General features: G+C 42.2%; 1 protein-coding gene across 5 annotated transcripts; it reads right to left on the bottom strand.

Moving 5' to 3' along the window:
- Window positions 1-8: 8 nt before the first annotated feature.
- On the bottom strand, window positions 9-16,070 carry LOC106751624 (PAB-dependent poly(A)-specific ribonuclease subunit PAN2). 5 transcript variants are annotated; one of them, XM_014632584.1, is made up of 21 exons: window positions 15,494-16,070; window positions 14,415-14,602; window positions 14,152-14,321; window positions 13,948-14,068; window positions 13,675-13,871; window positions 13,387-13,600; window positions 13,156-13,292; window positions 12,693-12,839; window positions 12,477-12,573; window positions 10,064-10,300; window positions 8,999-9,244; window positions 8,672-8,918; window positions 7,679-7,858; window positions 7,176-7,342; window positions 6,889-7,057; window positions 6,000-6,489; window positions 5,355-5,572; window positions 4,762-4,891; window positions 4,353-4,574; window positions 3,672-3,933; window positions 9-3,576 (listed from the first exon to the last, which is right to left on the bottom strand). In XM_014632584.1, exons 1-21 carry the CDS (start codon window positions 15,576-15,578, stop codon window positions 3,562-3,564), a joined length of 3,939 nt encoding a protein of 1,312 aa, XP_014488070.1. In that variant the 5' UTR covers window positions 15,579-16,070; the 3' UTR covers window positions 9-3,561. The 5 variants fall into 5 exon arrangements, 4 of the variants coding, with proteins under 4 accessions (XP_014488070.1, XP_014488068.1, XP_014488071.1 ...); XM_014632582.1 differs by having other exon boundaries at window positions 9-3,933; XM_014632585.1 differs by having other exon boundaries at window positions 9-3,933; window positions 8,699-8,918.
- Window positions 16,071-16,914: the final 844 nt, after the last annotated feature.

Raw genomic sequence — 16,914 nt, 5'->3', positions numbered from 1 at the left:
AAAATAAGATATATATATATATATATATAAAAGATATGCCTTATATATATATTTTTACGTATATATATCTTATACATAATACATAACGTATGCTTGAACGCCATAACAACAGCGTGGATGGCAACCACGCGTGTAAGGTGAATGTGTGTACAATCTGTAAATTAGAGATGGGCGATGTACGACTGATGAATCGATGTTCGATTCTTTTTTTTATTTTTAACTAAATCAATTGTTGAGCAGACAATTGATTTGTTAACTTCGACTGATCTGTATGTCGATAGCTTCTTAATACCTCTTCTAATAATATATATATTCTTCTAATAATATATATATATAGCTTCTTAATAATTAAATATAAATGTATATAATAATAACCACGTTATTAAATTGCAATACTAAACTTGACTGACTGTACTCTTTACTGGGCTCCTATATGTATGTATGTGCGTGTGTAATACTCAATTTGAATTGCCTTGAGTTTGTTCTGAACGACATTCTGATTTTTCATCTTGTCAAGTGAGGAAAACTTTTACTCCTCGTTTACTTTCCACGGCAACACTCGATGACGCCAGATGCATTTTACGATTCTAACGAATTAGAAATCGGTAATTTTTATAATCTGTTACTTTTTCGAATGTCGACTGTCTCTTTTCAATATCGCCCATCCCTATTGTAAATTATTAATTAATTAATTATATTAATTATGTTAATTACTAAAAAAAAACTACCTACTACGACAAGTAGACAAACGCTATCTTGCCGAGGAGAAAAATCCTCGGTATAAATAGGAAAGTAGAATGGACTTGTACATACAGCGCTAAGATCTAATATTAAAAAAAAAGGAATATACATATACATAATAAAATTAATACCATTTTGCGTACATTGCTCATTCTGTTTTCTCGATAAAACTGTCCAAGATCGTTTCGTGCGACACTTCGTAAGCTAAAGGACAAAAGATTGCACGTTAAACAGATGATTTGTACAACCATTTATTGAAAAATTACAATGACGTAACAGCGGTTGACGTAAAACAAATGCTTACTATATCAACATCGTGTGTACTGCCTGCATTGTATTGACCGTTTCCGCTGAAATCGGTGTATAAGTTACATCGTGCACAAATTATAAGAAAATTTCTCCGGATATAAAAAAATATATGCTTCATTAAGGCTCCCGTTTCCTCGCCGCGGCCATCTTGTTTTGATGACTTCAGAAACGAGAAGACACCTGCTCAAGAAAAATCTTGCGAAATACATTGAAATAAAAAGATATATCCATAAAGTGATACAGTTGCAGTCGATCGAGCAGCTCTGTGAAATAGTTCGAAAACTTTACTTTTGCTCTAACAATCAATGAATAACTGTAAAATGATCCTTTCTTATCATTTTGCTACATTAATCTTATGGCTGTTTATTGTCTGTTAGAATAAAACGAAAGTTCCCTATTTTTCAGAAATTACTCGATCGATTGCAATATTTTTATTTCGACGTATTCCGCAAAAACTTTACACGTTTTCTCGCTTTTAATGTCATTAATCAAGGTGGTCACGGCGAAGAAATAGGAGCCTTAATCTCGACTTTTTTTCTCGATAGATCTGGACAGTATCCTTCATATCTTTTTTTTTCTTCTCATTAGTAAAATGCATATAAAAATAATCTATAATGAGTACAATTGTCAGTTTGTAAAATATACTACCATATTCTCGTTAATAGGTTTTCTTTGTTTTTTTTTCCTCTTCTTCTTTCGCGTTTCGAAAGCCTCGTACAAATGGAGTCAGTTTCGAGATGTGACGATCGCTCACGGCGACGAATGAAAATGCTGTGACTGTTTCGGTACATGTGTGTAAATATACTCATGTACATGATCGGGGTTGCCGAAGGAACCGAGGTCCATTGGGATGAAAATTTTTATAAAAAATCCTGCATATGAGAGATGTAAAGTCGTACAAAAGTTAAACGCGCTCGAGGAGGTACGTATAAAAGGAAACGGTGGGTGTGTGCGTGTGTGTGTATGATGTGTGTGTTTTACTGTCGCTTACTCGGTGTACTTATATAAGTACAACGTACTTACCGGATGAACGCGATCCGATTATTATTGCTACTGCATTAACAACTATTTATTACGTCTACGCCCGGCTGTCTCGTCTGATGGATTGGGGATGGAATACGTTGGCTTTCACACGGGACACAATATGAGCGATTAAGAAATTACAACGATACATTGATATTCTGTCGGGCAGTGGCGGCAATCGTTGCTGCTGCTCCCTAAAAACGCCGATGACGTCGACCGGACAATATGTACAGGTTCAGCCGCCAAACCGGACGGCCGCGTTTAAAATCACGATCAACAAGAGTTGTTCTCGTTCGATCTCGCCTTCTAACCGACTACGCATGATCGAGATCAGACGGATACTGACGAAATACTCGCGAACTGCCGCGTTATCTCTTGTTCTTGTAAAGTTTATACATCACACGTCTAATGAACGGATGCAACAATGATTGATGTTAACACAACCGATGAGAACGACACTAAACGAGTACACACCGGGGGTCCTTGCCGGTTCACAGCGAATTATTAATTTCACGTGTATCGCGATCACGCAATTCTTAAGATCTATCTAATAATTAATACATGTTGTGTGTGTGTGTGTGTGTGTGTGTGTGTGTGTGTGTGTGTGTGTGTGGGCGCGCGCGCGTGCGTGTGCGTGCGTAAAATAAACCTTTCCCCCGCATTCCCCATTCTCCAATTGGACTATGAACATCGAAATTTTTCATCAATCGCAAACGTAGCGCGTGACGAGCTTACCTCCGAGTCTTTTTCATTATCAATCAGGAAAGGAAGAAAAAATATGAAGTAAATGCGCAAAACGTCACCAAATTTTTTCTTCATACAAGAAATATAATAAAGAATATATGAATCAGACTCTCAGAAAGAATTTACTGGTTACGACCAGTACTACGCAGTCAATCTTTGTGATTGAAAAGGCTCGGAATCTATGACCGAAACGTTTTCGGATTCATCGACTTTTTAAATCTAATAATTTTTAATCTCGTAACTACTTACCAACTCCGGCTCTCATTGGCCTCTTTCAATTAAGGATTAATATAGAATGTCCATAAGTACAATTCGGTTCCCTTAATTTTCTTTTTAATCTCTATCTCGAAATTTTTGACTCTCTAATTATTCTCTAATTATTCTCTTGATCTTTTTTGAGAAAAGCCCGATAAAAGATATTCTGTATTGACGGTAATATCATATTAAAAAAAAATATATATACTTTTCATAGTTTGCACATTTACTTCAGCGGACCGGCTCGCATATTTGTCATATTCTTTCTTCCCTTTTCGACTGAAGATATTGGAGCCTTAACCTTAACATTAACCATCAGCCTTGGCCTTAACCTAAACCATTTTTTTTTCCGTAAATCCTCGTTTCTCCTTTCTCCGTGTGATGTTGAACAAATGGACACATTAAAAAAAATGTCCGTGTCACCTACTCGTCGTGATCACTATTGAAATTTATCTTATCGTCTACATCGTTACACACATCACCCTCGTATCAGCTATCAGGAACCTGAAAGCACGAGCAACATTAATGAACGAACTTACGGATTCGTGATGAGAAAGAATAGACTAAGTACGACGCGGGGAGTCGTCCCGTTTCTTTACTTTCCACTGCAGTTGCGTGCCCACTTCGTAGAGCTCCTTGAGCGTTTCTGCCAATTGCCCCGAGTCCTCCAGTTCCTTGTATTTGCGATACAATTCCAGAGCCGCTCGTGCGTCCTCCGCTGAATCGTGAGTCTCGGATTGAATCTTCTTGCCTAGGAAGTGCCAGGTCAAGAAACGTAACGACACCATGCGATGACGAGGTAAGTGAAACAGCAAAACTGTGTCCACTATTTGCTCCGGTGGCACCACCAGATTTATCACCCTATAAAGAATGATCGTTAAGAAAGAGAAAAAGTGAATGAAAAAAGAGAAAGGTATACACACATATACACATTATCTGCAGTTTCACAAATATTCGAATGACGATAATGTATCTATTTAGAATTACTAAAAAATAAATTATCTTATTGGACGCAGAATGCGTTGCGAAACTCGCCGAAAAAAATGTCGCAACCTTTAAACTGCCGACTGTGTGCGTACCCTGAGTCCCAAAACGGTTTGAAACTCCCCTTTGTAACCCTGTCTGAACTCTTTTATCGACGTTATTTACAACACGGCTGACGGTCCAGTGAGAGAAGTTGACTTCTGGAAATTACTCGAAAAGAAGGTGTTTAAACCGTTTCGAAAGCCAATGTACTCGTTAGCGCTGAGAGACCATCGAGAGACCAAGCCCGAATTTACCTGAAATCATTCTTCAGGCCGTGGCCGACGAAGATGATGCCGTTGTCTACTAGAAACCTCAACTTCTGATACGTTGACTTCAAAGTAGTGAGATGCTTGCTGCTGAAGTTCGCATCTAAGTCGCCCGGCTGAATCCCGCTGAATTTGGTAAGGTAGTCGACCACCTGTTCCTGCGTGCTTATGTAATCGTCTATGAATGGTGTACCTTCCAGTGGGCCTTGCCTGCTTGCCAAAAGGTTTCCATGTAATTGCGACTTACGTTATATCGAGCGAGTATACACCACATTTTCGTGATGAAACGTATCTCCCAGCTAAAGTCCGATCGTTTCTCGTCGGCCAACAAGACCAGAGGGAGATTTTTCGCTTATGAGACATTAGAGGAGAATTTATGACAATTCAGATATCATACCCGCGTATACAGGTAATTCGCGCGACCGACATGTGACTCGGTTTGATGGTCGACATCTTGCCGTCGCTCCGCAGCTCGGATTCTTCTTGATTCAAAGTAACGAACTCCGCGTCGATTCCTACCAACTCTCCTACAACGATTCGGATATACGAGTAGTACTCGGACATTACTTGAGTAACAATAACGGTATTTTGTTTAATGCATAACGAACAGTGTCAAAAAAGTTGCTTTTTAAAAGTAACCAGTCATCCGTTACTCATTACCCAAGGTTTGCTTTTCAATCCTGTAGACCTACTTTGAATTGCATTTTAAAACTCTACTCGAGTGGTAGAGTAGCATTTAATTAACCAACAATAATAAAAAAATCTCTGTTCTTCTATCCAGATTGGTCAATTAAATGCTACTCTGCCACTCAATAGAGTTCTGGAATGCAGTCCTGTAACTTTTAACGGCACTGTCATTAGTTACAAAAAGTTAAAGTTACAGAACGGACCTACTGGTAACCAGTAACAATAGTCACGTTTAAAGAGCAACTTCCGCGATTCTATTTGGGCAACAGCACGGACGATGCGTCCGGAAGGTGGCGGATGTACCTTTCTGAGGCATCTCGTCCGACGAAAGTGGTGTGAACGTGATGCCTCTGGTCCCACCGCTGCGAGCGATGCACTTGTCTTCCCCAAACACGTCGTACGTGAGCGGGTTGACAAACGGCGTCGGTTCGGGCGCAGGTATCGCCGTATAATGAAGCACGCACGGTATCTTCCAGTCGAGATTGAACCACACCGCTTCCTGCGGTGTCACCGCCGATATACTGCAATGCAAACGTCGCACGTACATGGTGGGTACTCGACACGCGGTCGCATCGTTCTTTTTCTTATAATTTCACTTTTCTTTAATTCATAAAAATTTCCAAATTTATCAAAACGAAACCAATTTCCTAAATATATTTTAATGGAGGGTCACATTACCACTCCTGTGCCTCTTCAATCCATTATGCAGTGTCATCACTTTTTTTTTATAAATAATGTCCTAAGTAATCAATATTCCATAACTTTGAGTTTAAAATCGATTGAACAATATTTTAACGAATGTAATCGCTAAATTTTTAATTAAAAATTATTGATTATTCAAAGTTATTGTACAAAATGTAAATGTGGGGGGGGGGGCATAGTATCACCCTCTCCTCTATACTTAATATTTTTCCGTAAATAAATCTTTTCAAAGTGCGAAATACTCACCAGAAATCGTTGAAGATGTACCACTGCGACACTGCACTGCCCGACAATCGCTCGTGATAATTCGGCCCGACCTGCAGAAGCGCCACGATGTTCCTCCGCTCCTCGTTAGTCTTGTCGTCGACGTAACAGACAACGGCGCTGAGACTGTATTGTATTTTTTGAGTATTAATGGGAATATCAGGATTTGTACTTTTCGCCTCGGCAGCGTTGCTGTTCGCGGCGCTCTCTTCGCCGTCGTGATCGTCCCCGACGTTTTCGGCGATTATTTGTACCTTACTGTCGTCTCGGCCGTTCTCCATCACCACGTTCGTTCGCGCGGACGCGCCGTTATTCGACTCGTTCGCCAAGCCGTTCAGTTTCCGCACAGTCAGTTCTCCGTTCTCGTCGAGGGAGATCTCGATGTTGTGAGGTATCCAGGAATGCGAGTAATACAAGTGACTAGGAGGCGACGCCGACGAAGTCGTAGGTGACGGTAACACTCTCTCCGACTCTGCACGATTGATAAGCATGCTGTAGTCGACGTTCGTTTCGAACAACGTCGGGATTGGTGAAGCGACTCGTAACGCCGATGCAAATTACTTTTCTCAATAATGACTTGATAAGAACGTTATCTTTGTTTCATCAGTCACGGTAACGCAATCGCACTTATCTCAATTGAGTAACGAGTTACTTTTCAAAAGTAACTTTCTAACCCTGAACAATGTATAGTGTGGTGCAAAACTGAGTTTGGACCCGGCTGAGTTCAGAGATCAAGCCGATGGTCCATCGAGGTGAACTTATTTCTGACTAATTCGTTTTTTCATTGGACCGTCGGCTGCGTTCTGAACTTGGCTGCGTCCAAACCGCTTTGCTTCCCGCTGTATCGGATGGTTGATCCTACTTAGCGTACCCGAGTCGCGACCGACGTGCCTGAATCGACACCCGACTCGAGTGCAATTATTGCCGTATCGGCACGGCTTGGCGGTGACGGGCACGGGGCTGGAGCAGGGACTAATTTCCTTCCCGGCCAACACCTTTTGCACCACGATGTCCATCTGATTCTGCCAGAACGCCTTGTCCTGTAAACAATTGGTCCGCGTGACTCTCGTACGGCCGGGGCGCGCAGCGTGGCGGCTTTCATGCTTTGATTTCGTATCGTAGCTACAAATTGTATGTCTAGACTTGTGTTGTAAGTACCTGCTGAGTATCTAAGCCGCAGTTTAGAGCCAGTATTTGAGGTAGTTTAGTCAATTGTCGAGACTGGAGAGTAGGTGTAAATTTCTGGCAATTGTCACACCATGCGGGTGTAATTTTCTCGGGTCTTAAACTGCGGGCAAGAACACTCGTGAACGGTACCTCTTCAGCTACAAAAAGGCAAATCTTACGTTCAGTCGCGATTGCGGACGGACGCGTTGAGAAAAGGACCGAGGACCGCGCAGAGGAGAGTCGAGCGTGTGAACGCGTGAGCATTGGATGAACTTCGAACTTTGAATTGGAATCTTTTGAACATCGCTCAAAGGTGAATCCCGTCATTTTGTGCGCTTAAACAGCAACGTAACGTATCTATTGGGATAGTTTCTCTCGTTCACTGTGGTCTTCAGTAGTCAAGATACTCGCAACTAAATGTTCCTCGAACATTTCACACGCCGGACTCGCCCTCGGCCGAGGCCTCGGTCGCGTGTCTCTCGAAAGTGGCTTACAAGAATTGACTATTTCCGGATAAACTAAGTTCGACAGCAACATGATGGAATGTTTTGTAGCTTCTTGCCCACATTTGAGACAGCGATGTATGTGCATTTGTTCGGATCCAAATAGACGACTGATCTCTGTTTCTTCGTCCCGTACTTCGTTCTCTTCGGCGGATTTTTTGGTGTTCTTATCTACCCGCAATGAATGTGCATTCAAGGATAAAAGAAGAAGCGAGCATTATTAAGAGTTTGAGTAAAAATACCGTTCGATGAGTAAGATATGCATGTAACGTTTCTAACAGGTGTTCTCGGTCTAGAGAAGAGTTGATTTTTTTTTAAGGGAACGTCTGTACATCGGTCGGTCTTTGTAACAAACAAAGCGACACGAGATAGATCATCGTCGGCAATTTGGGAATGATCACTCTGTAAAATGTTAAGCCGACTTGACACCTCGGCACTTTTGCACGTTACTTTTAACACGTGGATCGTCAATCGCATATCTTTAAATTTCAGGATTCTCTCTATAAAAGCAAGATCATGCAACTTTTGGAAAATAAAAATACAAGGAACTGGCGGCTTCTTACTAAAAAAAAAAATGATGTGTATACACAATGATATCTTGAAGCGTTGTAAGGAGTATATAAACGGAAAGCGTTACCGTAACTTATCGATGTAAAGTCAAACAAAACTGTATGTTAAAAAAAAAAAATTGAAGATAAACAACACACGCTTTCGCGCGTATTGAGAAAACTCCAGTTGATATCCTAAGAATACAAGACGCAACGTCTCCGCGATATTCATAAGGATGTATATAATATGCTTATATATAACAAAACAATCCTCTCTCTCTCTCTCTCTCTGTTTCTCTCTCGGTTTACCTCTTGTTATTCTTCGGATATTTCGCTGCAGCCTTTCGCCGAGCGGACAGATCAAATAATCACATACAAATTGAAAAATAAACACAAAAAGTGCCCAGTGCGAAGGTTACACATGAATTGTGTTTACCTTTCGATGTGATCCACATATATTTACCATCCTCCTCTTGCTTCCGTCTCCTCCTCCTCTCTTCGTCGTGGCTCCTGTACCGAGAACCGAGGTCCTCGAGGATGCTCGGGAAATCCTGCTCGTTATAGACAAACGGCGGATACTTGGAGCCCAACTTGAGCCGCGCCGCCTCTTGTTCCTCCTGCTGCCGCTTCTTAGTCTCCAGGATCTCATAATGTATTTGATGCAGGATGAACCGGTTCCAGCTCTGAGGAAAATGCACAGCCGTGAGCGCAACTGTGAACGGTATGATCGGCGATCGTGAGTGAGCTACTTCACCGCTCGTACTTGTATAAGCCTGATCAAGCTGATCTTCCTCTTAGCTTCCGGATGCAGGTCGCTCAGTATGAGCCCCAAGGCCGCTGCCTCGGGCACCGTCCTGAAAGCCCTGAGGAAGTTCGCGGCCTGACAGGGCAACCCTCGCGAGATGTCCAGCATGTGGAACAGGAAGCCAAGCTCGCAGGAGAGACAGAATTCTCGCTGGCACGAATGCGAGAGCAACGCTATCCGCACAGGCTCGCAGTAGTATAGCAGCTGCAAAGCACGAACATAACGAATTCGCGTCTGAACGACGATGAGCCCGGTAAGCAAGAAATCATTGACACAACGTTGTTACAATGGTATTTTATAACATGTAACGTTTTCAAATATGCAATTCTTAACGTTGTATACAACGTCATTGTTAACGATATTTGATTCAAAACGTTAAAAATAACATTTCCACATTATGATTTTAATATTTAAGAATATTATATTATCAAGTAACAGTTTGAAAACATTTATAAAACATTACATCAGAAGGTTTATAAAATTTATATAAAATGAATGTTTTAAAAGATTGATTTAATGAATGAATTGAATTTCTTGCTTACTAGAATGGTTCTCCTTCTTTCTCTGTTATTCGCTTCATGCCTTCTCAGAGAACGTCAAGTAACAGCAACATTACATTAATGTTATATAATATCTCACTCAACAATGTGCAATATAACACGCGTTGTATATAACAGTTACTTTGTTGAATGGGGAATTATAATTGTTGTAACGTTACCGTCTATCGATGTTTACTGGGTTTATGTTTACTTCTTCATTTCTTCTAGTTTATAGCTAAATCTAGTATACGAAGAAAAAGATCGGATGAATTAATGTGAGCCGAACGCGTTTTGGTTGAAGGAAACAGAATTGCTGGTTCTTACGAAACCAATTCGGTTCTCAAGAAGCAGAAATTCGACATCCTTCAACCAAAACGCGTTTAACTCGCAACATAACAATGATGTCGCGTTAATTCAAGCAATCTTTCTCTTCCGTGTAGCTTCACCTAGGTCTAGGGCTAGGTCTCCCATCGGCTGCACTTACCTGCAGCATAGCATTGCAATAACTGTTGGGCAAGGTGGCCTCCAGGCCGCAAAAGCTGGTGCGATTGTACTGATCGAAATCGAAATCGTCGTAACCGAGCCGTGAATATTTCAACTCGATCTTACGATAACGCTTAGGTATCGCCACGAAAGCAGCGTCGCCGTCTGTTTTAGACCGTGAGTCCCCCGCGAAAAGCTTCGCGACTAAGCCACGTCGTTTTTCCAAATCGTACGGTACCTGCAAAAGAGGTATTATTTATTCTTGTCCCACTGAAGAAAAAAAAAAAACAGAAAGAAAGAAAAAGATGCGAAAATCTCTCGGTTCTCGGATCGCGGTTCGAGCTGTGCTCAGGCTGACGGGAGTTCGTGTGGATTTCGTTGCGACGACGGGAAGTGACTTCGTGAGAAGAGAAAACGTAAACAATACCTGCGCGGAGAACGCGCGTGTGTGCGTGATCATGCAGGAACCGAACCGATGCGGCGCGTCGTCATTAAAGTTACGCATACTATTGTATATGTCAATACAACCTTTATTGTTTCACTCAAGTACAACTTGGAGTATACATCATCATGCGGAAACATAGTCTACGTGTAAATATACTAATAACGATCGTGTATACGCCTACTATCGAGATTGCTGAGCGGAAATCATTGAACGGAGAAGATAAACGGACGAAAAATGCGTCGATCGCAAAATCACCATTCGGTACGGCACTTTGCAGGATCGGAGGCAGTAGAGAGTATCACGCAGCTCGACACACTAAAGCACAGGGATTATACGGAAAGCTTTCGGCGGAAGGCGTATCGAAACATTCGTTCGCGATTCTTCCTCTTTACGTTGGGGCGTTCTGCAAACGTCAACACAAACAGCTATAAGGAAATCGAGCCTTAACACTATCGGCACTGGAAATTGAACGCACGTTTTCCTTTTTTTTTTTCTCTTTTGCCCACAGATGCTGCCGCACACATATAAGCTTTCTGAAAATTATTCTCCAACGAAGTAAACATTCGAACGATTCTCCGCGATACACAGAATCTGTTTTCACAAATTATCATCTCCGTGAAGAGACGCGAAAAGGTAAGGAAAAATATCTGCAACGTCGAAGTCGCCGGTTGCACATTGATAAAAAAAAAATCTCCCAAATTCAGCTCTTAATTTATAATAAACTCCGATAAAGGTCTCTCTAAACGAAAAAATAAATTATCGATATTGTAGTATGACAATAACAAAGGAGACACACGATGCGATATTTGATGATAATTGCATTGATTTGACACACACCTACAGTATCACGGTACTTCTATGAATTTTTAAACCGATAATAAAAATATATTTAGAATTTATGCACTGTGCATTCATACGCTATACGGTACTTTAGTGTATATTAACAGAGGCATTTTTATTATATATATATATATATGTTTATATATATATATATATATTTTTTTTTTCTTATTCGTTATAAATTGTGGCACATCGTTGAAGTATTGATAAGATATTATTGGATCCTTAAAATGCGCTCCTTTTGCATATCGAGGTTTTTTTTCAATCTCATATAGGCATGATATATGTAAATATAATACTGGCCAAAACAAAAAAGAAAACAAATTATTCTTTCCTGCGAATATCGACAACAGGAGAATATTCATCATGACGCAACGTAAAAGTTAACAATTTGCGATATCGAAGCAATAATGGCGATATCGACTTTATGTCCATCTTTGAAGTTATAACAATCATATTTTTTTCGAATTTTTTCGAAAGAACTTAAGTAACAAAAACGAAAGAGGGGGGAGATCCCGGTGTAATTTTTATAGTGTATATTTACGATACACTTTGCAACTTTGCTGTTCACTTTCTGAGGTGTTGCTATTGAAAAATTAGAATACCTTGGACTAGCTTACGAAAATATATCACGTTTCTTTATAGACTACAATAATTATCACGAAATGTTATCAGTCTTAATCCACATTACAGCAAATCCTTCATCTAGAAAATTAAATATTTCAATTGCAGTGAGCATTAATACGCTGACAGCATATTGCTTATTTTTCACGCCGGTGAAATCATCACCAAAGCCATAAAGGGGCGCTCGTGTTAATATATCTCCGGAGTATGCGATACATTCGATACTGTTTATGTCTCGGCAAGTCGTGCGTAGCGAATTGCTCGGATATCACGGGTGGACTCTTATACAATGCGTTTACGTAAACTTGCAATGACAATTCAACGATACGTAAAAACAGCACACCAAGTTCGACGTCGAGTTCGTCGTCGCCAGTACGGCTCCCAAAATTTGACAAACGAAATTATAGAAGAAATCGTCGAGAGGATGTGTGAACGGAGTTCAAGGTAATTTAAGAAGAGACGGAGGAGAATATTGTAGTAGAGTGGGTGAATATTGTTTCCTCACTTGATTTCGGCGAAAAGCCTGAGGATTCGGCGCGTATCCAATTGTTCCCTGCATCTTCATTGTGCGCAAAATTTCGGGATCGATCGGCGGAGTTTTCCTGCGAACGAACAAAAATCTTATTCGTTTCTTAAGCGTAAGCGTTTATACAACGCGTGAACTTTCATCCCGATTACATACTACGTGTACGAACGAAACTTGCATAACTCGCGCACATACCTATAAACTTTTTTTAGAAATTCTTCCGGCCAATCACTCAGAAGTGGTTGTTCAGAATACATTATTGGTATTGTACTAAGCGGCGTAACGTCATCATCGAACGGAATAGGTTGCAATGTCTCGACCGGATCGGCAAATTCCGTAGGCCTAATTAAAATCAAAATATACATTTTTATTACAGACAAAATTTCTCCCGACCGTGCGATTGGTCAAACGAAAAATATTACTTCTCATTTAATCTCATAGATATATTCATATATTTTACACAGGATGTCCCAGAGTCAACATAGATCAACTTCGTGAGGACATTTTTGTTCATCTCTGTTCTACGCTCTCACGAAGTTTATCCATATTGATCCGGGACACCCTGTATAGTATGAACTCTGAGAGAAAAACATAATTTTGCAAGTAATACATGGTAATTTATTCATTTATTCCAAAGGAGAAATATATATTTGCTGACCTAGAAAACGTGTTAAATTGAGGCTCCGGGTTGTTGGTGGACATTAGATGTATCGAACCCGCCGCGTCCCCGAAGCAGAGAAACTGAGATGTCGAAGCTACGTCAAATGACAATATCATCGCGCCGCCGGTAGCAACCTAGTAATAAACGCGCACACATATCTATTTATTCTGCACACTTCAATTAAGTCTCCTTACGTCCTAGCGTGCATGACATGACAAATCTACAAACCTGATACAAGCATGTCATCGATGGCTGTACATTTGCGTATATCGTATCGAGCAACTGCATTTGTCCCAAGGGCGAGACCACCGCGAGCCGACTAGAGTAACTCGGTAGGAATCTCAGTAAGAGGGGGTATACCAGAGTGGTCACCGGACTCAACGCTCTCATTTGTCGCAGATCATAGGCCATTAAAAAGCGATCAACAGCGAGGCCTTGACGGCTAAATAAACGATACGCTCGGTGAATATTCTCGAGTAGCTCGAGGCCTTCCCGATTCTCGTCTTTGTGTCTCACCTGTTGCTGAATCCGCACGTAACGAGATAATTGCCCTGGACATCGAAATCACTGAGGGAGCCGCTATGCGTGTCGAAAGTATGCTCTACCGTTAATGTATTTGGGTCCCTGAGATCTATCCTTCCCGCGGGATTCCCCGCGCAAATAAGTCTACTGTGCTGCCGCAATATCGCACAACCGTGTTCTCCTACTTGTACCTACAATTGGCAATGCTGTAAGGGAGTTCGAGGGAAGGGGGAGGGTCCGCTTGACATTCAACTAACGAATCCTTACTAATCCAGTCTCTTTCCCCGTGGTGAGATTAAAATCGATTATCTTTTCCTGATGTCCGCCCATGAGCAGCCTGGTCGGTGAGATTTGTAACATGCACTGCATATCGTTCATGTTCAACGACCTACAACAATTCCCAGATTCTCGCTGAAAAACCTATTCTCTCCGTGATATCTCCGGTCGGTATATACGAGACGGTCAACATACGTGTGCGTAAATATCGGTATGCCCCGCCGCAACTGACACCTCAGCTGACTCTGCGACAACACTAAGATCCCCTCATCCACAGGATGAATCTGCCGTATCTCCTGAGTCGCGTGGACTTGAAAAGAGGTGTACTTTTGTAAACCAGGCCCATAGTAAGACGTTACATGACCCTATAACGAATCAGTGTTACTGACAACAGTAAAGCCACAGGGGTTCGCATAGGTCGCGGTCTGCAGCAGCCCTGAATCAATAATATTGTGTACCCCTTGATTCCCCATCCACATAAGCTCCTCAATCGTATCGAAAGTGGCAGTGGAAACTCCAAATCTATCTCCGCCATCGGCGAGCAACGTTCTAGTCTCGCGAAACTCAGCCCCGGCAAAATCTTCTCCGAACTGCTCCGCCGCAGGTACATACTCATCTCCGGGCAAGACATAATTAGTTCCTTCCCCTGAAATGAGAACCAGTTGAAAATTGAATCACGGTCCATACCTTTGGCGTACATTATCTCAAAAGTGAGACAAGTGTGACGATTCTTCTAACGACACCGAAATCATTTCATATTTCTGTTTATAATTATAGCTTTGTGAGATTTCTCTTCTCTTAAAATATTCATATTTTAGATTTTCCACGAAATAAGATAAAAGCAAATTAAACGTAGCAATAAAATATGCAGAGTAAAAAAAAACAGATCCTAACAATTTCTACGAGTAGACGGAGACTGAGCCTATTCTAAAATATTTCGCAGTTTTCTACTGGGATATAACAGCAAAATAGACGCAGAATGTGCGACACGCTTGAACAGTGCTGATTCAAACTGATTTATCCCACATTAATTAACTGACCAATTAACCACTTAATCGACTCTTAACCGATCGGTCTTTCCGCTTTAACCTTAACAGAATACCAGATGGGAAAAATACGAAAATTATTTATCCTATAATAAAACGATAAGCCAGATCTAACCGTCCGTCCCAATCGGCACATTCATCCGTGAAACACCGTTCTTCGCGAGGCACTAACGAAACGTCCGCTAAGAGCGAAGTTGCGTCTCCGCACATCGGAGGAACAGCTGATACACGACGCCAGCTGATGAAGTGCAACACATGCATGCGCGTCGCCATACGCGGCAGCGTCTGGAAACAGAGATGCTGCGCGCCGGAGATGCGAGACAAAGAGCGCTGATCGCGCGAATAGAGAAACTTCCCGGAAGAGATGCCGGCTCGAGGAACAACGGGAACGTAGCCGCGTGTCCATTTGGCGGGTTTTACTCGAGACGGCGGAGGGCAGCCGAGACGAGAGGGAGACGGCGCGAGATACGAGGAACAGTATGGGCACTCACATAGCAGCTCTTGCTGGTCCTCGCAGGTGCTACCAGCCGTGGTCTCTGCGGTGGGATCGTAGTGGCCCAACACCGGGTAATCCATAATAACAACCTTCCTTCAGGCTTCCGCGCCACGGGACATCGACGCGTCGAGGAAGGCGCTGGAACGGTGCGAGAGTCGGCGTCCTAACGGCGAGCGGTCTATTATCATAGCACTCCGTGTGAACGCGGCCAACGACGAGTTGAACAACTACCACGAGGCGAACACATGCACACGCGCGTTACGCACGTACGCAACACCGAGAACACGCACTCGCACGCACGTTAGTCGCCTAGGCAACTGTGCAACAAGCGGAACACTCGGCGGCGGGCAACGAGGCTCTACCGAATTTGGCGGACGAAGATCGCGAGGAGCGGTCGCGTCGTAATAACATGTGCCCCGTCGAGTTCTGCCGCGCACCGGAAGGAATTGTGCGGTCTGCCGCGCGCGATCGCTTTCTAATTCATGATCGCGCTACTCTGCGCGTTCCGCGAGCAAGGATCTACTGCGATCTAGAGACTCTCAGGAGAAAGTCCGGCGGAGGAGGAGGCCCGCCATCTTGCCATCGTGAGCCGGAAGTGAGCGGTCTGGTGACATTTTTTCAGCATGTCGTTTTGAACGTCGGTCGAGAGCGATCGAGAACAGCAAAACTCGGTTACGATGATGGACTTTTTTGTACTCCCATGGATCTTCGCACGTTAAGCCGGCGGCGGTGCTTTTTTTTCGTGTTGAGATTGCTCGCTGGGAAATACTGCGTTGTGATTGGTGCATTTCCGAAAGTGAATGGAAATACACCAATCGGAATGCAATATTTTGCACCCAGCAAATAAATCAGCGTGAAAATAAAGCTCGTTTCATTGGTTACGAAACATCCGAAGATGAATTTGAGACGGTCTTAAATGTAAGATCCGACTATGAAAACCGGCATTAAATGCAAGATCCAATTATGAACACTGGCCTTTGAGTGCAATCCACATTGGGACATTCTATCGGTAAATGTAACGTCATGAATACTTCCGGATTTCACCCTAAGGACGACTATCATGTAATTTTTCTTTAAAAATGGAAACGCTAAGTTCCAGATTTTCATTGGGCAAGAAGTTACATAATTGCTAAAGTCATTGATTTCACGTGAATCTTTTCATATTTTCGCCTTAACACGTTGACTGCCACGGAACTTTTCACGATTCTGGTCTAAGAAGCCAATTTGATTTAATCAAGTAATGAAGCGACGAGATAACTCGTAGTTGGCGTCCTGGGCAAGTAAACAACCTACGAGCTATCTCGTAGTTGGCAGTCTACATGTGAAAGGAAAATAATATGATCACTATTTAGAGTAGCGATCGTGTAACTTTTCTCTAGATACGGAAACATGAAAAGAGTTCGTGTGAACTAGATC

This window comes from Dinoponera quadriceps, unplaced genomic scaffold (genome assembly GCF_001313825.1).
Source record: "Dinoponera quadriceps isolate SergipeBrazil2010 unplaced genomic scaffold, ASM131382v1 scaffold386, whole genome shotgun sequence".
Lineage (NCBI taxonomy): Eukaryota > Metazoa > Arthropoda > Insecta > Hymenoptera > Formicidae > Dinoponera > Dinoponera quadriceps.
The sequence above is the reverse complement of the archived record's forward strand: the minus strand, read 5'-3'. Positions and strand labels throughout refer to the sequence as shown.